This window comes from Patella vulgata, chromosome 4, assembly GCF_932274485.2.
Source record: "Patella vulgata chromosome 4, xgPatVulg1.2, whole genome shotgun sequence".
NCBI lineage: Eukaryota > Metazoa > Mollusca > Gastropoda > Patellidae > Patella > Patella vulgata.
In genome coordinates, this window is record NC_065882.2 from 84,108,275 (window position 1) to 84,131,073 (window position 22,799).

Genomic DNA, 22,799 nt, shown 5'->3' on the forward strand with positions numbered 1-22,799 from the left:
AGATGGCTTCTATCGGCCAAAGAGCGTTTGCTCAGAAGCTGAATAAGTGAGTAATATTCGTATTATTAGTTGATCTTAAATGATGAATCTTTGTTTTCCTGCAATACAGACCATAAATATTTGTAATTAATAAGAATTTTTCTTGCTGAAAGGCAGCTGGACTTTGTTTTTGGTCGTTGTTTATGTTCTTGATTAACTCCGGTGGCGGTTGTCCATCCTCAACAATCGAATGAGTCAGTACCGGTATTTAATAGATTTACAGTAGATCGAGCACTAGTAAAATTTACATAATTGTTGCATAAATATCAGTTACTGCTCTGGCCTGATTCATTCATGTAGTCAATATTTCTGTATAAAAAGAAACCTCATCTTTCAACCCTCAGTGTTTCGAGATAAGAAAGAGATGGCATTATTTTTATCTAATAATACTAATAGATCTACCTGGCAAAGCCCAGTGCATATCAGATGGGGCTTTAAAAGCAAACCTGATAATTTTGTCTTCAAAACAACAATCGATTATTGTTATTTATAACAATTTTTCCACATCCAACAACAAATAAGCATATAATCCTACCCGACACCGGTACAAACCATTTCTTTTAAAGGGGCTAAATCGCTAATATTTGGGACCTAGAAATTGATACAAATGTGTGGGAACGCATATAATAATGTAATATTAATGTATTTAAACTGATTCACATTCAGTCGTTTCTGTTTTTACTGTAATTTTAATCAGTTATGTTCAGCGAAATACGACAGAAGCCTCAATCGAATGGCAATCTCTAGCCTCTGTTTATTCCAGTCTACACCGATAATATTTATTGCGCATGCTCTCCAGATAAGAATATGACGTCAACGTTTGACATGACTTGTAGAATTTGCCTTGCCTCGTTTTTCGAGTCCCTTATTACAAATAGCGCTGAAACGCATCATGGTACACGATTCGTGTACCAATCGTAAAATGTTTATTTTGTCATAAATATTGGATATCAGAAGTCCATCTTTTCCTGGTAAGATCACAACATCAATGTTGATTTAAATTTCGTGTTTTCAATGTCGAAGATTTTGGACGATATTGAGTTAGAGACTTGGCTACCATACTTTAAATTGTTGGCTTTCCATGGCATTTTAAATTTGACATCTTTATGTCATGTTATGTTAAGTACAACAGCCAATCAAAGTACTAACCTGATACGAGTGGAGCCGGACTAATGCACTCTAAATATGAATGTATCATCAAAGAATGCCTGATTCACTTTATTGACAATATTTGCAGATTGGGCTGCATATGTTTAATAAGTCCTACTAGTATAAAATTAACTGATTTTTTAGATGTTACATGCATTAATAACGAAATTAAGTTTGCCAGGTGAAACTAAAGGCACCAAATCGTAGCTATATATCTATATGTCTAGCCATCTTATCACAATGTCTAGTCGTTCTGATGTGACGAAAAAACAAGGTCCTGGGCACACATTGGCGTGCACGTAAAAGAATCCTTGACAGTTGGCATTTAAAATACGAGTAGAATGTAACACTTCTGTCCTTGCAAAATTTCCCTCATAGTCATACATGTAGCACACTGTATGGCGTATGCCGGCTTCATTAGCCCAGTCGGTGCAAAAATGTAGGATGTTAACCCCATTTCATTTTATTTCATATAGTATCATTAGGTAACTCATTGTATAGTTGATTTGATCTATTTACATGTAGGCCTATTTATAATAGTAGATTTTATGAAATCCTGCCTATTTTATTTATGTTTTACTTATAGACATGCAGCCGCGGATGTACGACGTCAGGTTTCATCAACAGTATCATTTGGACAACCAGAAGTACCCAAGAGTCTCAGTGGATTAAGTCTTGCTTCTGGCCAAACAGTAAGTTTCATTAAATATTTGTAGCACTGAGATATAATTTTTGTATGATCTGCAAACAGATAAAAACAATTTTTTAAAGTAGGATAGGAACACTGAATGAACAAAAAAAAATTCTTTTTTCGCAGTAGTTAATAAACCCAGGTTTTTCAAGGGGGATGGGCTGAAAAACAAGGTCCTGTTTACGTATTGGCGCACACGTAAAAGAAATCTTGACAGTTGGATCTAGAAATAAGAACAGGTCATAGTGCCGCTGTCCATGCAAAATTACCCTTATAGCACAATGTATGGTGTATGTCCGCCTTCATTACCCCTGTCAGTGCAGAAAAGTAGGACGTCAAGCCCCATTTTATTTTGTTTTTCAAGAATGTGACTTTTTTTTGCACCTTACAATTAGTAACAACAAGAGAACTTCACATAAACAAACATAATGCCAGCAGACACACTTGCATATCAATTTTCAAATTAAATATAGAAACGTTTTGGTATATATATGTAATTTTTAAGACATTCATTTTTGATTTTTTTGTAGGTTCCAATATCTGACGTCATTGATCCGCCAGAATTTGAGGATTTTGTTATTCAGAATCAATGTATGATAGAACGAGATCCTTTCCGGGATTTACTGTTGTTTCCGGAAGATGATATTGAGGTTCATAGTGTGGGAAAAAGATGTCGAACAATATCTCCTGTTATCCCAGAACCAGGGTACGGATCATTTCATTCAACATCTTTTATTGAAGGAAGTCGCGGTGGCTCAGTGAGTAAGAAGCTCACTCACAACCAGGAGCTCTGGGGTTTGATCTTGTTGTTGGCCGAAAAAGCTTTCCAGGATTTTCTGTGGTTTGCCCTTGTTAGTGATGTAGGACAGAGGGCCACTCGAGGACAATGTCTGGTCATTCAGAATCAGCAAAAAAAACCAAGATCATTTGTAAAGATTTGCGTACAAGTAAAAGATCACTTGATAATTGGAATTAGAAATATGACTGGGCGGTAGCGGCTCTACTTAGCACTGTATGACGTAAGGCGCGTGCTAGCTAACCAAAAGGTCCGGGATATGAACACGAATGGGCACGCAGGGGGGGGGGTAAGGTCACAGGTTCAATCCTGGTGATGATCGAGAAAGTTCCCCAGGATTCTTGAGTCTGGTGGCCCTTGTAAGTGGTGAAGATGTTGGGCCTGGCCAGGACAGCATCTAGTTGTTAGGATGGGACGAAAAACTGAACTCCTGTGTACACATGGCCGAGCAAGTAAAAGAAACCATGACAGTTGAAATTCCAGTTGAAATTCAAGATAAGAGTAATCTGTAGTACCACTGTCCTGGCTATACCATACACCTGACTTCATCAGTCAACTCATTAAACCCTTCATTTTTTATTTCGAAATGTATCTATAGATAACGCTTCAAGATTATCAATTATTAACCAATTTGTTTTTTCCTTTTTATTTTGAACAGAGCCGACCAAGATCCACACGTAGCCGACTGTATTACACGATATACTTCAGATTATACAGTAGTTTCTAGAAAGTAAGTTGACATAATACAGTAGTTTCTAGAAAGTAAGTTGACATAATGTCGTAAAGATAATTGTAAAAACTGTCATATTTACTGGATGTTTCGGGCAATCCAACCAATTACTAAACAGTGTTAAAACTCAGGGTAATTGTCATAGTTACTGGATGTTTCAGGCGATCCAATTACTAAACAGTTTTAATAATGTTAAAACTCGGGATAGTTGTCATAGTTATATGCTGTTAAAATGTTTGTGTATTTTTATTGTAGACATCAAACATACAGTTCAAGTTACTGTAGTAAAGATCGTATGGCCCACAGTGATGGAATGATTTATCAAGATTATGAAGTAGACATAGAGGATGCTCCAACACAGTTTGAAAGAGTAAGTCACCTACAATGATTGTCTTTATTTATTTACAAGGACAGCTGTCTAGTCGTTCGGACAAATTGGCGTGCACATAAAACATCCCTTGGCAATTGGAATTCGATATTAGAGTAGGCTGTAGTGCTGCTGTCCGGGCAAAATTTCCCTCATAGCACACTGTATGGCGGATGCCTGTCTTCATTAGCCCAGTTCGGAGCAGAATAGTAGGACGTTAAACCCCATTTCATTTCATTTTCTTTAAATACTGGGGTGGTTGGGGGGCTTAATGATAGAATGAGTAGGCTTTAGAACAGAAGGTCTATCATTGAGTCAAGTGGTGTGGTTTTGGTTTCCAGCTTGAACATGACTGATTTGGGTCGTCGGTCCAACCTCATGGATTATCTTTCTGTCCTTCCACCGCTAATGACATGCTCGCATACGAATAACCAAAGTAAAATTAAACCATATGTTAGTCCTGAAATGACCTAGTTTTTGTCAAGAAGATGGTAAACACCATTTTTTTCTCTCTAAAGATGTTACACATGTATAAAACAGCATATCAACAAGTGTTCTCGTATCGTTCTCAAGCACAAATCATTGTTTCCATAGAAATTGTGAAGTTTGTCATATTTAGGTCTGGTTAATTAGGTCTATCAACAATAGTTATCTTTTCCGTATAAATTGTGTTGTGTTTTTTTTATGATTCTTTTGAATGTTCTACCGACAAAATTTATCAACAGATCCTGTTTGAAGTTTTTCATATATAGGTCTGGTTAATTAAATCTATCAACAATACTTGGTTTGAATTACAATAATAACGAATAGTTATTTCTAGAGTTATTGCCCTTACTTGATTATATCATATAATTTTTTCAGCATGCCAGTGAGTGATATATTAGAGTATTATGATTTTATTTTACCTAAGGGTTTTTTGTTGCCTGGCAACCAATATTTTAAAAATTAAATGGAAAATTCCATTTTTATCGAAAAGTTACATTAAAATATTTTGTTTACATGTTTTTTTTTTATAGGACAGTAATAAACGCCACTCGATCCATATGAACGAGACACCAAGAGGTAGTTGGGCCAGTAGTATATTTGATCTCAAACAATCACAGGCTGACGTCATGCTGCCAAATCTGTTCGATAGATCGACTCCCGAAACAGTCGATAGATATAATGAGAATCAACGACAAGAAAAACGTCAGGATAATATATTTAGTCTTTATCCACCACAAGATGAGGTAATATTACTAAACATCATCATCACCCGGTTGGAGTGGACCTGCCATTAAACTCCATTTCATCATAGCCCGGTTGGAGTAGACCTGCCATAAAACTCCATTTCTACACAACTTCATCTTCAAAGTGGATGTTAAACTCCATTTCTTTCTCTTTAACAACCCTTGATGCTTATCTGAAAATGACCTCACCCCAATTCCAATTGATGAGTCATGGGGAAGAACGAAAATGTTTGATGCGAACAGAACAACAAGTGCGTTTAATTACAACTTCAAAATGATGTTTAATACGAATCATAATTACCAGTACAACAACTGACTTCCACTTTTTAGCCACATTAAGGTCAAATAAAGGGTACGATGGACGTATATGGGAGGCCATTTCAGAAGGGCCTTGGTTCGATGTGACTCCGATCGTTTTTGCCTGAAATTGATTGTTTCACAGAAAGCTTATACAATTTGTTACCAGATGGTGCCATTAACTGGGGTTCGTTGAAAAAGTGACTTAGATCGTTCTTCCCCGGGGCACTGACTGTTTGAAGATATAGTATAAATTGTTTATTATCGTAACAATGATACTTGACAATCAAGGCTATGATGTACAGTTATCCATTTTCTGGTTAATTTTTTTAAATCTTGCGGGTGTTTTAATCTGTTGATCTAAAGAATTGATTATCAGGCCCGTAGATGGGGGGGGGGGGGAGGGAAGAATCAGTTCCCCCAATGGGCGACATTGGCACCCTTTCCATTAGATGCAATACAAAGCCAATGACCAACGTGCTCGTCTTGCCCTCCTGCTGGCTACAGGCCTATCCGAAGCCAATGACCAACATGCTCGTCTTGCCCTCCCGCTGGCTACAGGCCTATCCGAAGCCAATGACCAACATGCTCCTCTTGTCCTCCCGCTACCTACGGGCCTGATTATAGGCCTGTCATGGTAGTAATAAACTAATTAAGGATTTTTATAACATTTGAAGCCAAAAGACATGAAATAGGAAGATTTAGCTGTTACATAATACATCGTTAACAAAACCTATTCTAAATATTCTATTTTTATTGGTTATTTTAGGAAGAGATAATTGAAAGAAGAACACCAGCTGAAGTTCCACGAGAACATTTTGGTCACCGTATTCTCGTCAAATGTTTACAATTATCGTAAGTCTTTTCGTATTCTCGTCAAATGTTTGCAATTATCGTAAGTCTTTTCGTATTCTCGTCAAATGTTTATAATTATCGTGATTTTTTTTTATGTATTTGAGGAGCCGCGGTGGCTCAGTGGGTAAGGCACTGGTTCACTAACGAGGAGGCCCTGGGTTCAATATGGGTGTTCTCTGATAAAGTACTACAGGATTTTCCAGCCAGACGTCCCATTGTCTTTAGGGCGGACAGCCTAGGTCCCTGTGTACACCTAGCAGTTGAAAGTTGAGGAGAATTAAAAGGAAATATAAGCATTGAAATGATAAATTGCATAGAAGTATCATTATTATGCTGATACTAGTCTAGGGAGCCATGGTGGGTAAGACGCTGGTTCGCTAGCCTGGAGGTCGGGTGTTCGATCCCTGCATTGGCCGAGAAAGTTCATCAGGACTTCAGACATGATTTCCCCTTGTCAGTGGTGCAGAACGGAGGGCCTGACAAGCACAGCTGTCTAGTCATTCGGATGGGATGAAAAACCAAGGTCTTGTGTATACATTGACGTGCACATAAAAGAACGTTTGGCAGTTAAAATTTGATATAAGAATAAGGCCATATTGCCGCTGCCTGGGCCAAATTTCCCTCATAGCACACTGTATGGCGCATGCCTGCCTTCATTAGCCCAGTCGGAGCAGAACATTAGGATGCTAAATCCCTTTTCATTTCATTTTTTATTTGATACTAGACTGAAAATTGAAGAAAGTTAAAAGACAAAGTAATTATTGCTACCGGTATTTCCCTGGACAGATTGAAACTGTCTATAAACTACTGTTCCTTAGCCTGCCTCAAAATTTATTAGTTCATGCAGACGCCACCGCTAAGTATGTGACATGATGGTTTGTTGCAGTCTAAGGAGAACTAGTTAGAATGGTTTGGGGCGGTCTAAGTGCTAAACGGTTAAACCCTTTTTCATTTCATTTGTGAATTATCATGGATTCTCTAAGTAGCTCATTAAACCCTATGTCATTTCCAGTTATTAACTTGATGTATCTTGTACTTCAGGTTGGAGATGGAAGTTGAACCTATTTTTGTTTCCATGGCTTTATACGATGCTAGAGAAAAAAAAAAGGTAAAAAAATAAACTAATCTGTAACAGTAGTTAAATACATTCTTGTAAATCACAATAATCACAGGATTCAACATAAACCCTCCCAGATGCTGCAGTTTTTAGGGTGTGACACTTTTTAATGAAATGAATTGTACAACTGGTTTGATTCAATATGTGTTTCAGATATCATCTTGACGGTCCTGACTTAAAATTATTGGGGTGGGGTGATTGGTCGAACTCATGGGCTTTAGGTCATGATTGTAGACTAGTTTGATTATATATTATGTCTGATTATATATTATGTGTGATTATATATTATGTTGGATTATATATTATGTTGGATTATATATTATGTTTGATTATATATTATGTTTGATTATATATTATGTGTGATTATATATTATGTCTGATTATATATTATGTTTGATTATGTATTATGTTGGATTATATATTATGTCTGATTATATATTATGTTTGATTATGTATTATGTTGGATTATATATTATGTCTGATTATATATTATGTTTGATTATATATTATGTCTGATTATATATTATGTCTGATTATATATTATGTTTGATTATATATTATGTTGGATTATATATTATGTTTGATTATGTATTATGTTGGATTATATATTATGTTGGATTATATATTACGTTTAATTATATATTATGTTTAATTATATATTATGTTTGATTATATATTATGTTGGATTATATATTATGTTGGATTATATATTATGCTTGATGTTTGATTATATATTATGCTTTTCAGATATCGGAAACATTTCATTTTGATTTAAACTCGGAGAATATGAAGAGATTAGTTAGTTTGCATATACCATATCAAGATGTATCAACATTAAGTCGAGCCTGTACATTCAGTATAACGTACCCATCACCAGATGTATTCCTAGTTGTTAGGGTAAGTTATATATACATCTGCTCGTTACCATTGTTTTGTAAACTGAAATTTAAATCTGGTCCGTAAGCCCCAATGGCTCAGTGAGTATGACCCTAGTTTTCTGGATCTGAAAGGTGGGCTAATACATGTACTTTTAACCCGTTAAGTGCGTAGGTCGTTATATAGCGTCCTGGACAACTGCCACTCACTGTGTGTATGGCGTATTATAAGGCTTTGGAGGTATTTTCCCCAACCCAGGCATCGATATTTCCGCGCACATGCTTTAAAAAAACTTTTTTGCAGGCACATTTTTAAAGATGTAGCTACGCCAGGCGGCACCTGTGCCCGGCACAATTTTTTGACGCCCAGCACAAAGAAAAAATCGAAGGAAGCCGCCCAGTCGTATTTAAACCCCTTCGTCCTCCTCTGTACACAAAAACGGCACTCGAAATTTGCCACAGCAATTAAACGGCAAAGCCATGGTAAAAGCTGACGTACGCAAACCAAATTAGTTTAAAGAAAGATGTATTGGTATTTTGTTTATTTATACTTAGAAGATGTGTAGGCCTAGGTCTATTCATTTTACAATTATTCTACGGTCTTTATATTTGTTTATTTGTCGTAAATAGGTCACTCGAACCAATTTACGGCACTCCAATGTTAAAGGTTTGAATGTCGTAATTATCCAACACGTGCCGGCAAATTTTCACGATGTTTCTTATTTTATTTCTTACCTGTGTTGACCGTGGATTTGCTACGGCCCGGAGTAGGACTAGGAGGACGATGAGAGCTTTCTCAGTTTCTGCCTCACCTGATTCTCATTCCACCATAATAATAATAATATTCGTGAGACACGTACAACAACTTTACAAACAAGTCAAATAATACAAAGTGTTTTAATTATCAATATCTACCTGTTGTCATAATTCCTTGTACTCAAATAAAACACAAACACCGTTTTAAGAATCGTTTTAATTTTTAATCTCAAAGTAATATTTGAAAAAGAACCCAACAAAACAACAAATACCGAAAGGTCCTCAACTTATCTATCCAGAGAAAACGAGTGGGGTGGTGTCAAAAAGCATTTAGATCCCTGTATCATTGATGAAAATTAAGTGAATTTGGTAAAATTTGAATATATAAATGGAAATTTGATTTGCACTGAACCAAATACAAAAGGCAGCAGATGCTCTGAAAATACACCATTCACCAAATCCTGGCTACATCCCTGTCTTTCAGTAGTATGACCCTGCAGGCACATTTTCAAGTGTGTGTGCAGGCACATTTTCAAGTGTGTGCGCAGGCACACTCAACTTTTATAGAGCCCTGCCCCAACCTATTCTTAGAATATAGTTCGTCACTTGGGGGAATCCCTTGGGATTCTTCATCACTTCGTCAAATTAATTACACAATAGGGGGTAGTTAACTTTTTAAAAACATCACGCTTAACGGGTTAATCATAAGGTCTGTCATTGAGTCAACTGTCTTGGTTTTGATTCCTCGGTTGTACGTGACAAGGAGTAGGTTCACCTGTTCACCCTCATGGGTTTTCTCCGGGTCCTCCAGTTTCCTCCCACTGCTAAAGACCCCTACGCGTAAGCAAGTTTTTGAAATAAAATTGTGTCACGTTAATTCCAAAATGACCTAGGCCGTAAGAGTAGGCCGTAGCGGCGCTGTACAGGCAAAATTTCCCTCATAGCACTCTGTATGGCGTAAGCCCGTCTTCATTAAACCAGTCGGCGCAGAAAAGTAGGACATTCTGGGCAGGTATTATTAAATTACGAAAGGTATTTTGTGAATCAAGGTTTGAAAAGAAAAAATATGATTTGAATAACGTTAATTTCAACCTCTAACCTTAATTTCCTTTTTACTTGGATTTGCAATATGTTAGGGACTTTCGTCATTTGATAAAGACTAAGGAATGGTGGTTAAACTACTAACGGTATTTTATGAATCATATACCCAATTTTGTTTATATTTTTCAGCTAGAGAAAGTTTTACAACAAGGTGATATTAGTGAATGTGCTGAACCATATATGAAAGAAGATAAAGTGAGTTATTTTACTAGATTAATCTTTACAGTTTATCTCCGTATTTGTAACATCTGCTCCGATTCCCTGCTTGTATGTGATGAGGAGTAGGGTCACCTTGTAACCTCAACTCTCGGTTAACTCAGTTAGATTGAATGGTACAGAATTGAATATATATGTCAGGACAGACTATGATACTCGAGTGACTACTTGCGTGCATTTGTACGTGACAAGGAGTAAGGTCGTCTGTCCAACCTCGTGGATTGTTCTCCGGGTCCTCAGGTTTCCTCCCACTGCTAATATTGAAATATTATTGAACCGTGTGTTAGTCCCGAAATGACCTAGTATAGACTTTAATCTTAACAATTTAAACTCTCGTGAATGTTGAGTTTGACTATTAAAGATGGAAACACAGCTGTCAAATAGTCAACATTTCCCTTATAGCATGCTGTATCACGTACACCCTTCTTCATTTCCCTCATAGCATGCTGTATCACGTACACCCTTCTTCATTTCCCTCATAGCATGCTGTATCACGTACACCCTTCTTCATTTCCCTCATAGCATGCTGTATCACGTACACCCTTCTTCATTTCCCTCATAGCATGCTGTATCACGTACACCCTTCTTCATTTCCCTGTTAGCATGCTGTATCACGTACACCTGTCTTCATTTCCCTCATAGCATGCTGTATCACGTACACCCTTCTTCATTTCCCCTCATAGCATGCTGTATCACGTACACCTGTCTTCATTTCCCTCATAGCATGCTGTATCACGTACACTTCATTTCAATCCATTTTATTAAATTTGTTTATATTTTACTCAATTAACGTTTGTTTATATTTATATTCTAGTCCGCAAAAGAAGAGAAATATCGTACCCAGGCCTCTCAGTTCTGTGAACGTCTGGGCTCGTACAGAATGCCGTTTGCGTGGACAGCAATTTATCTAATGAACATAGTAACAGGGGGTGGAAGTTTAGAGAGAGAAATGTCCGTCGACGTGCCAGAAAAAGAAACATCAAGAGCAGCTTCCTTAGGTAATTGTTGGTTTTTTTCTTGTTATAAAATCAATTTCTTACAGCTGCGTGAATGCAAAAAATTTTATAACTTTCATAATTTACAAGGTCTAGGCAGAAATGCTATTGTTCAGCCAAATTCTCTCTCTCTCTCTCTCTCTCTCTCTCTCTCTCTCTCTCTCAAAATATATAATATATTCAAAGCCATTAACCATATATTTTGTTATTCTTCGTCACAGATCGTAGAAGTGGTCAATTTGGAAGTCAGTTCGAAGGATTCCGTAAACGATCTAAAGACGATATGTCTACGGGTCGTCGTGGATCCATGGATCGGGGACGAGCTGGATTTGAGAAGCGTAGAAGTTGGTCGCCTGATACATATGGTGCCAGTCTTGATAATTTTAGACCAATCACATTGACCGTTTCAAGCTTTTTCAAACAGGTGGGTATTATTTAAATTTCTAAAATCCTTTAGCGTCTGTTAAAATACCAGCTAGATGTCAATACTACTAACCAACCGACTTATAGATGATACCTTGGGGGATGGGTGTACTTCAGACATTTTGTGGTGGGGGGCGGGGCTTTGGACATTTCGATAGGGATGGGTGTACTTCAGACATTTTGAAGGGACTTGGGTGTACTTCGGACATTTTGAGGAGGCTTTGGGTGTACTTCGGACATTTTGAGGGGGCTTTGGGTGTACTTCGGACATTTTGAGGGACTTTGGATGTACTCCAGACATTTTGAGGGGGGGTTGGTGTACTTCGGACATTTTGAGGGGGCTTTGGGTGTACTTAGGACATTTTGAAGGGGGTTGGGTGTACTTCAGATATTTTTAGGGGGGTTGGGTGGTCTATAGATAAGCTTCATATCGTAAAGTTTGTCAATGAGTCAAGTTCCGATCCCAGGCCCGTTCAAGTAGGAAGATCATCTGCTTAAACCTTGTGACTTTTCTCTGCGCCCTCTTCCGACGTGGTTCCCCCTTGTCTAGTCATTCGGATGGGAAGAAACATCGAGGTCATGTGTACACATTGGCTTGTACGTAAAAGATCCCTTGACAGTTGTAATTCGATGTAAGAGTAGGCCGTAGTTCCGATGTCCGGACAAAATTTCCCTCATAACACTCTGTATGGCGTGTGCCCGCCTTCATTGGCCCAGTTCGGAGCAGAACAGTAGGACGTTAAACCCCATTTCACTTCATTTCTCTCCGCCCTCTGGTTTCCATTTTAAGAACCCTAAATGTATTGTCAAGTGGATTATTGAAAAGAAAGTTTTATATTTAGTTTAGTTTTAATATTTTTTGCAGGAATCAGATAAATTAAGTGATGACGATTTATATAAGTTTTTAGTGGATTTAAAACGACCATCGTCAGTTTTAAAAAGAGTTAAATGTATTCCAGGTAAAGATGCATTTTGTTTTATTCATCCACATTCAAAACCTTTGTATAACAAAAATTTATTTCCATGGAAACACAAAAATTTATTTATCTGAGGAATTTCTAATGACCAAAAGGCACCATTGCTACAGTAGGTTGATGTGTGTACAAAGTTTCATAAAGATGGAACGGTTTATGAGATAAGCTGCCTAAACGTATTAAAGAAGGACCCCAGTACATGTCTGAACTCCATTTGACATGGGAATTTGACTCGAGTTTGCGAGCAAATAATTTAAAAAGGCTTTACTATATCTGTAGTAGAAATATGATCAATCTGATTATAATACAGATCTATATTTCGTTTTGTTTTTTATACTTTCGATGGCCTACACTACATGAAGATCTGACCGGTTGTAGCAGAAGGCCACGTCAGGGGTCATATGAGCAACTTTTGACCCTATGACATCCGATATTTGAATAGCCATCAGCGTTGGAGTTTCTAGTAGGATACTCACAGTTCTGTGCATTGCACGAAAAGAACTCGCTGCAAGAGACTGTTTCATTGGCTAATCCCGCACATCATCCAGATGGATGTTATATAACAACTCTTCCAGATCCTCATGTAGTAAAAACAAGTTAAGGGAAATTTTGATCTGTAAAAAACAAAACGAAATAGGATCTGTGTTTTAATCAGATTGAAATATGATTTATTTTAACAAAATTTTAAAAAAATCCCTGTATTTTTGTCTATTTTTATTTCAAGCTGTATTGAAGTTAGATATATCACCGTGTCCTGAAGAAATTAAATATTGTTTGACCCCTGACCTTCATCGTGTCGAGCCGTATCCAGATGATAAAGGTCGACCAACTAAAGATATTTTAGAGTTTCCGTCACGAGAAGTTTACGTTCCTGCTACTACTTATAGGTTGGTATGCAATCACAGGATAGGTTAAAGTATTGAGGGGTTGGATGGCCGAATGGTTAGCACTTGCATGCTGTATCATACTGTCTGTCATTGAGTTCAACTGGCGTGGTTTTGATTCCCCGGTTGTACATGTCAAGGAGTAGGGTTTTCTCCAGGTCCTCTGGTTTCCTCCCACTGCTAAAGACCCCTACGCACAAGCGAATTATTGAAATAAAATTGAACCATATGTTAGTCCTGAAATGACCTAGTTTGTGTTGAGTGGACGTTAAACCACATTTCTCTCTCACTCTTTTAAACTATACTGATGTGATCCTGGTGATGGTCAAGTGATCCTCGGGAGGGGGGGGGGAATCCTGGAATTTGTCAAGCTATCCTGGGTTTGATCCTCGTGTAATCCTGGTTTTCCTCCTTTCATTGGGTGCAGGACAGTCTGGCCATCCCAAAAAAACAACCTCTAGTTGCCATGTAGACTATTGGCAGAAATCCAAAATAAAAGTAGACCATAGTGCTTGTGTCTTGGACAAAATTTACATCACTGCACACTCTGTATGGCATATGCCCGTCTTCATTAGCCCAGTCGGTGCAGAAAAGTAGGACATTAAACCCTGTTTCATTTCATTTCAATTTTCCTTAACTCAAGAAGCAAACAAATCAACCATAATTAATCAGATACAATGACCATTGGCCAGATACAATGACCATTGGCCAGATACAATGACCAGTGGCCAGATACAATGACCAGCAGTCAGATACAATGATCAGTGGCCAGATACAATGATCAGCAGCAGCAGTCAGATACAATGATCAGCAGCAGGAGTCAGATACAATGATCAGCAGGATTCGTTAAAATTAAGTTACAACATTGTAACTCCTGTGTTAACCATCGAACGATATTGACTGTTGTTTGTTGTAATTTGATTGGTTAGTTGATAAATTAAATATTTTGACAGGAATCTTCTGTATGTGTCTCCACGATATTTAAACTTTGCTAATCGTCAAGGATCAGCGAGAAATCTGGCTGTCAAGGTTCAGCTGATGAGTGGAGAGGAAGAGGCTCATGCCTTACCGGTAAGTATTTCAGTAATGGAGGGGATCACGGTGACTAAGTGGGTAAGAGGCTGGCTAGCTAGCCTGGAGGTCGGGTGTTCGATCCCTTCATTGGCCGACAAAGTTCATCCAGATTGGAGGGCCTGACAAGGACAGCTGTCTAGTCGTTCGGATGGGACGAAAAACCGAGGTCCTGTGTTCACATTGGCGTGCACGTAAAAGATCTCTTGGCAGTTGGAATTCGATATAAGAGTAGGTCGTAGTGCCTCTTCCCGGGCAAAATTTCCATCATAGCACACTGTATGGCGTATGCCCATCTTCATTTGCCCATTTCAGAGCAGAACAGTAGGACATTAAACCCCATTTCATTTCATTTCATTTAGTAATGGATGTCAAATAACTGTCAAAGTAAACAGGCGGAAAATTAATAATAGTCTATAAAATTTGTGAATTATAAAGGTCCTTTATCCTTAAGCTGCAGTTGAATTATAAAGGTATTTTATTGTTAAACTGCGGTGAAATTATAAAAAAATTTTATCATTAAACTGCGGTGGAATTATCAAATTATTTTATCATTAAACTGCGGTGAAATTATAAATAAATTTTAATATTTATAGGTTGTATTTGGAAAATCAAGTTGTCCTGAATTTGCTAGAGAATCATATACAGCTGTTACTTATCATAACAAGTAAGTTGTTTAATTACAAATGACAGTTGTTTAATTACAAACCATGATTGTTTAATTACAAACCATGATTGTTTAATTACAAACCATGATTGTTTAATTACAAACCACAGTTAAATTTCATAATTAGTTGTTTAATTACAAACCACAATTGTTTAATTACAAACCACAATTGTTTAATTACAAACCACAATTGTTTAATTACAAACCACAATTGTTTAATTACAAAACAAAATAGTTGTTAAATATGATAAATTGTTTAATTACAAACCACAGTTGTTACATATCATAAGAATTTGTTCAATTCCAAACTACAGTTGTTACATATCATAGTAAGTTGTTTAATTACAAACTACAGTTGTTTAATTACAAACCACAATTGTTTAATTACAAACCACAATTGTTTAATTATAAACCACAATTGTTTAATTACAAAACAAAATAGTTGTTAAATATGATAAATTGTTTAATTACAAACCACAGTTGTTACATATCATAAGAATTTGTTCAATTCCAAACTACAGTTGTTACATATCATAGTAAGTTGTTTAATTACAAACTACAGTTGTTACATATAATAAGTAAGTTGTTTAGCCGTGAATTTAGTGTACTTATAGGTTTAGTGAAAGTTAAGTCAAGTGAATACAGCTGGAACTATTGGAATATAGGAACCCATGGTGGCTCATTGAGTAAGGTGCTGGCTTGCTAACGAGCAGATCCCTTTTTATACACTCACATTATGTTTTTTTGTGTATTTGTATATTTTTCAGATCGCCTGATTTTTATGAAGAGATAAAGATGAAGTTACCTGGAAGATTAACAGAAGTTCATCATCTTTTGTTTACCTTTTATCATATTAGTTGTCAAGTGAAGAAAAACGAACCAACACCTGTCGAAGTACCTGTTGGTTATACGGTACGTTGTCTTGGTAACATTACTTGTTAGCACCCTGTCACAGGTTGTCTTGGTTCTGTGCCTTTATTGGCCACAAAATATTCTCTGGATATTCCACTTGTCACAGAGGGCCTGACAAGGACAGTGCCTAGTCATTCGGATTGGTCGAAAACCAAGGTCCTGTGTAGACATTTCCGTGTACATAAAGCAAACCTTGACAGTTGGAATTCGAAATAACAGTATTCCTTAGCGCCGCTCTTTGGGCAAAAATTTCTTTCACTGCACACTGGATGAGTGAAATTAGCCCAATCGGAGCAGAACAGTAGGACATTAAACCCAATTACATTTCTGTTCTGTTTATTACAGAGGGAATTAAGTGGTATAGGGAGCCACAGTGGCTAAGTCGGTAAGACACTGGCTCGCTAGTCAGGAGGTCGCATGTTCCATCCCTGCATTGGCCGAGGAAGTTCATCAGAATTTTCCAACATGGTTACCCCTTGTCAGTGATGCAGAATGCAGGGCCTGACAAGGAAATCTGTCTAGTCATTCGAATGGTACAAAAAACCTGAGATCTTTTGTGTACATTGGCGTGCACATTAAAGATCCCTTGGCAATTGAAATTCGACATAAGAGAAGGCAATAGTGCCGCTGCGCGTTTAAAATTTAACCTGTTAGCACACTGTAGGACGTTAAACCCCATACATTTGGTTAAGTCGTCTGGTGGTTTAATTTGTGAAATTAGAAGGTCTGTCATTGTGTCAAATGGTGTGGGTTCGATTCCCTGCTTGTCTGTGTAATTATATATAATGTAGTGTATATATTTTATTACAGTGGTTACCGTTAATGAGAGATGGTCAATTGGTTGTCGGTGAATTTACTTTACCTGTATCAATAGATAAGCCACCACCTCGATATTCTATGTTACACCCTGATGTAAGTTATTTATAGATATTCTATGTTACACCCTGATAGATATTCTATGTTACACCCTGATATAAGTTATTTATAGATATTCTATGTTACACCCTGATATAAGTTATTTATAGATATTCTATGTTACACCCTGATATAAGTTATTTATAGATATTCTATGTTACACCCTGATATAAGTTATTTATAGATATTCTATGTTACACCCTGATATAAGTTATTTATAGATATTCTATGTTACACCCTGATATAAGTTATTTATAGATATTCTATGTTACACCCTGATATAAGTTATTTATAGATATTCTATGTTACACCCTGATATAAGTTATTTATAGATATTCTATGTTACACCCTGATATAAGTTATTTATAGATATTCTATGTTACACCCTGATATAAGTTTTTTATAGGTCATCTAGATATTTTGTTAGTGCAGAAAAACCTGTGGACATATCACTTGGAAATTTTAAGTACAAAGTAATAATAGTACTGTCAAGTAAAGTTAACAAAATATCCTGCTGTGAATTCTTTGTATGGAGGCTTGTACCGCCCGAGGCACATAAATATGTGCACCCCAGAACCACTTTTATTACTCACAATCACAATATAAACGTAGGGAGCTGACGCACTAACCAGGTGATCTAGGATTCACAAACTGAAATTTGAACTGGTTTTCCGGAAGAAGAGAAAATGAGATTGTTGTGGTGTAAATAATGAGTATTGTTTTATTGTTTTAACAGGTTCAGTTGAATAATATGAAATGGGTTGATAGTCACAAAGGTGTATTTAATGTAACAGTTAATTCTGTTTCTACCATTCATCCTCAGGTAACAACTACTTTTACTTTATTATCATTCCTCTCATCATCCTTATATAACACATTATCCTTATCATCATCCTTATATAACACATTATCCTTATCATCATCCTTATATAACACATTATCCCTATCCCCATCATTATATAACACATTATCCCTCTCATCATCCTTGTATGACACATTATCTCTCTCACCATCATTATATAACACATTATCCTTATCATCATCCTTATATAACACATTATCCCTCTCATCATCCTTATATAACACATTATCCCTCTCATCATCCTTATATAACACATTATCTCTATCATCATCCTTATATAACACATTATGCATATCACCATCATTATATAACACATTATTCCTCTCATCATCCTTATATAACACATTATCCCTCTCATCATCCTTATATAACACATTATCCCTATCATCATCCTTATATTACACATTATCCTTATCATCATCCTTATATAACACATTATCCTTATCATCATCCTTATATAACACATTATCCCTATTATCATCCTTATATTACACATTATCCCTCTCACCATCCTTGTATAACACATTATCCCTATTAACAACATTAAATAACACTTTTGAAAATAAATCCATTTTGTCTTTTTCACAGGATGATTTCATCAGTAAGTTTTTAAACCTGTCTCACTCTGCTAACGAACAGAAGTTACCCCCAAGATTAACAGAAATAACTTTTGAGAACGAGCTGAAGAGGAGTGTAATGGATTTAATCAACGCTAAAGGCGATTGTTTGGTTCAGTTTCTACATTTAATATTAGATAAGTTATTATATCTGATGGTACGACCTCCGGTTATTGGCGGAAATCTCAGTAAGTTGGTATCTTATAGTTGACTGAAACATTCATCTCCATGGATCCGGGGAGGTGTTTAGGTGAGGGAACCACTGTGGATCCACGGAGGTGTTCAGGTGGGAGAAGCACCAAAGATCTGTTGGAGGGAACCACTGTGGATCCGGGGAGGTGTTCACTTTGGGGAACCACCGTGGATCCGGGGAGGTGTTCAGGTGGGGGAACCACCATCGCTCAATAACCAGGAGATTTGAGGTTCGATCATTATATTAGACGGGAGCTTTTATCTTCATGGGTGGGTCACCAGTTCTGTCACTGACGTAAGTGGCAAGGAGTATATACCTATAGATTATTGGTTACCTTGGGCCCCGAACATGTATTATTAGTATGTAGTCTCTTGAAGTCTCATCAGTGATCAAGACAAATAAAACGGATCGACATTTTATGGAGGTATCAAGTAGAGTCGCCTGTCCAACCTCTAGGGTTTTCTCTGGTTTCCTCCCACTGCTGAAGACCCTTGTTTACAAGCAAATTATTGGAATGAAATTAATCAAAATGAGCTGCTCTGTGTCGAGTGGATGTTAATCACCATTTCTCTCTCTTTGAAGTTATAGCACAGTTAATATAGATCAGTTAATATATATAGGTCAGTTAATATATATAGGTCAGTTAATATAGGTCAGTTAATATAGGTCAGTTAATATATATAGGTCAGTTAATATATATAGGTCAGACATGTTTTTATAGTTAATATAGGTCAGACATGTTTATAGTTATTATAGGTCAGACATGATTTTATAGTTAATATAGGTCAGACGTGTTTATAGTTATTATAGGTCAGACATGTTTTTAGTTAATATAGGTCACACTTGTTTATAGTTAATATAGGTCAGACATGTTTTTATAGTTAATATAGGTCAGACATGTTTATAGTTATTATAGGTCAGACATGTTTTTAGTTAATATAGGTCACACTTGTTTATAGTTAATATAGGTCAGACATGTTTTTATAGTTATTATAGGTCAGACATGTTTTTATGGTTAATATAGGTCAGACATGTTTTTATAGTTAATATAGGTCAAACATGTATTTATAGTTAATATATGTCAGACATGTTTTTATAGTTATTATAGGTCAGACATGTTTTTATAGTTAATATAGGTCAGACATGTTTTTATGGTTAATATAGGCCAGACATGTTTTATAGTTAATATAGGTCAGACATGTTTTTATGGTTAATATAGGTCAGAGATGTTTTTATAGTTAATATAGGTCAGACATGTTTTTTCTAGTTAATATAGGCCAGACATGTTTTATAGTTAATATAGGTCAGACATGTTTTTATAGTTAATATAGGTCAGACATGTTTTGAAGCTATAGCCCAGATTATCAAGAAGGTACATGTATTGTTAGAAGAAAAGAATGATATAAATGGTCGTAATTCACTGTTGGCTGTTTATATTAAATATGGCTGTACGATACCACATCCAGGTCTAGTACATCAAGGTATATATTATTTATTACATTTGCTCATGGGGAGGTGCGTGGCGAAATACGCCTTAGATCGGGGGGTTGGATGGCCAAATGGTAGCCAGTGCGCGCTGTATCATGAGGCCTGTCATTGAGTCAACTGGCGTGGTTTCGAATCCACGGTTGTACGTGACAAGGAGTAGGGTCGCCTGTCCAACCTCGTGGGTTTTCTCCGGGTCCTCCATTTTCCTCCCACTGCTAAAGAGCCCTACGCGCATGCAAATTATTGAAATAAAATTAAACCATGTTAATCCCGAAATTACCTAGTCTGTGGCGAGTGGAGGTTAAACCACATTTATCTCTCTCACTCTCTCTCTCACGCCTTAGATCATCATAAGGTCTGTCATTGAGTCAAGTGGTCAAATGAGTTTACTTTAGATCATGAGGTCTGTCATTCCCACACTTGTACGTGACAAAGCATAGGGTCGCCTGCCTAATCTCGTGGGTTTTATTCAGGTCCTTTGGTTTCATCCCACTCCCAAAGACCCCCTAGTGCAAGCAAATTTCTCTCTCATTAAAGTAGCCATATTATTATTAATTTATTAAAACCAACCATGTCCACTTTTTGTTAAAGTAGCAACTTAGACATCTGAGATATTGCTAACCAATAAGGATGACTTCAAGAAAATTAGCTGATTACTTCGATATATATTTAGACTTTTTAGTATATTTGCATTATGGTTTCTACTGTTTTTTCCTGTAGGTTCAGCACCATCATTAAGTCCTACGATGTCAGGTTACGCTACGTTAGGCCGACCATCATCTCTACCTGTCAGTAAACATGCATGTATGCGGAGCACGAGTAATCCAGATCTAGCGGGTAATACACCTACATCACCAGATGCTGAAGTAGCAGGATTTAACTGTAAGTTGATGCAAAGTCTAGAATAGGAGCCACAGTGGCTCAGTGAGTAAGACACTGACTTTCTGACCAGGAGCTCTCAGGTTTCAACCTAGTGATGGCAGAGAAGCATCCTCAGTGAGTAACACACTGGCTTGCTAACCAGGAGCTCTTGAGGTTCAACCCGGTGTTGGTAGAGAAAGTTCCTTGGCTTGTTTACCAGGAACTCTTGGGTTTGAACCTGGTGTTGACAAAGAAAGTTCCTCTGAATTTTCCAGCATGTTTTCCCCTTGTCAGTGGTGCAAGATGGTGGGTCTGGCAAGGGACGCTGTCTAGTCATTCAGGTGGTGGGTCACTGTTAAGCAAGGTCCTATGTACATGTTGGCATGCATGTAAAAGAACCCTTGACAGTTGGACTTTGAAATAAGAGTAGGTCATATGCGTATGCCCGTGTTCATTAGCCCAGTCGGTGCAGAAGAGTAGGATGTTAAACCTCAGTTTAGTTCATGGTAATATGATGTATTAAATACATTATATCTGTAGTTTGTGGTAATATTATGTATTAAATATATTATATTAGTAGTTTGTGGTAATATTATGTATTGAATATATTATATCTGTAGTTTGTGGTAATATGATGTATTGAATATATTATATTTGTAGTTTGTGGTAATATGATGTATTAAATATATTATATCTGTAGTTTGTGGTAATATTATGTATTGAATATATTATATTTGTAGTTCATGGTAATATGACATATTGAATATATTATATTTGTAGTTCGTGGTAATATGATATATTGAATATATTAGTAGTTTATGGTAATATGATGTATTAAATAGTTTGTGGTAATATGATATATTAAATACATTATATCTGTAGTTTGTGGTAATATTATGTATTGAATATATTATATTTGTAGTTCATGGTAATATGACATATTAAATATATTTGTAGTTCGTGGTAATATGATATATTGAATATATTAGTAGTTTATGGTAATATGATGTATTAAATAGTTTGTGGTAATATGATATATTGAATATATTATATTTGTAGTTCGTGGTAATATGATGTATTAAATATATTATATTTGTAGTTTGTGGTAATATGATATATTGAATATATTATATTTTTAGTTCGTGGTAATATGGATAGAGCTGGTAGTATGAGGGGCGATGACATTGTAATTGGTACCGTACCTAAAGTTAGAGGCAAAAAGGTGAGAAGTTTTTCATCCTGTAGCATTATTATATAGCTGCTTGAGCAATGTTTTGTTTAGAATTTCAAAACTGAATTATTTGTTTTTTAAAAAAGAACTTCCCAACAAATAGAAAGTAAAAAATTTATTTTAATAGGTGTTCCCAAAAAAGAGAAAATCGAATTGGTGTGACATTAACAGAAAAATGTTTGAATTTTCTTTTTGCAGTTAGTACATGAAGAATTGGCTCTACAATGGGTAGTTAGTAGTGGTACTACCAGAGATTTGGCGTTGACTAATTCCTGGTTCTTCTTTGAATTGATGGTAAATATTATTGTGATGTATGATAACAGTTGTAACCACGACTCTCCGTTAACTTGGTGAAATTAAATTGTACAGAATTGAATACATATGTCAGGATTTATCATGATACTCGAGTGACTACTTGTGCACACGTTACACTCACGTAGATCGATTCGCCAGTTGTACGTGACAAGGAGTAAGGTTGCCTGTCCAAC

The 22,799-nt window shown here is 36.5% G+C and overlaps 1 protein-coding gene across 1 annotated transcript; it reads left to right on the forward strand.

Annotated features, from left to right (window-relative positions):
* The first annotated feature begins 2 nt into the window (after nucleotides 1-2).
* Nucleotides 3-19,478, forward strand: LOC126818132 (dedicator of cytokinesis protein 7). Its single transcript, XM_056100501.1, has 21 exons — nucleotides 3-46; nucleotides 1,775-1,880; nucleotides 2,410-2,585; nucleotides 3,334-3,405; nucleotides 3,661-3,775; nucleotides 4,789-5,001; nucleotides 6,068-6,153; nucleotides 7,195-7,261; nucleotides 8,018-8,167; nucleotides 10,132-10,197; nucleotides 11,033-11,216; nucleotides 11,435-11,637; nucleotides 12,502-12,595; nucleotides 13,335-13,497; nucleotides 14,448-14,565; nucleotides 15,162-15,232; nucleotides 16,000-16,144; nucleotides 16,955-17,056; nucleotides 17,796-17,882; nucleotides 18,510-18,726; nucleotides 19,453-19,478. Exons 1-21 carry the CDS (start codon nucleotides 3-5, stop codon nucleotides 19,476-19,478), a joined length of 2,505 nt encoding a protein of 834 aa, XP_055956476.1.
* The last annotated feature ends 3,321 nt before the right edge of the window (nucleotides 19,479-22,799 follow it).

What these genes read in the sequence shown, in the direction of transcription:
- LOC126818132 (XM_056100501.1), top strand. Translation starts at nt 3, where the DNA reads ATGGCTTCTATCGGCCAAAGAGCGTTTGCTCAGAAGCTGAATAA. An exon ending in GTTCCTGCTACTACTTATAG is followed by an intron (nt 13,498 to 14,447) that starts GTTGGTATGCAA and finishes ATATTTTGACAG; the next exon opens with GAATCTTCTGTATGTGTCTC. An exon ending in GCTGTTACTTATCATAACAA is followed by an intron (nt 15,233 to 15,999) that starts GTAAGTTGTTTA and finishes TATATTTTTCAG; the next exon opens with ATCGCCTGATTTTTATGAAG.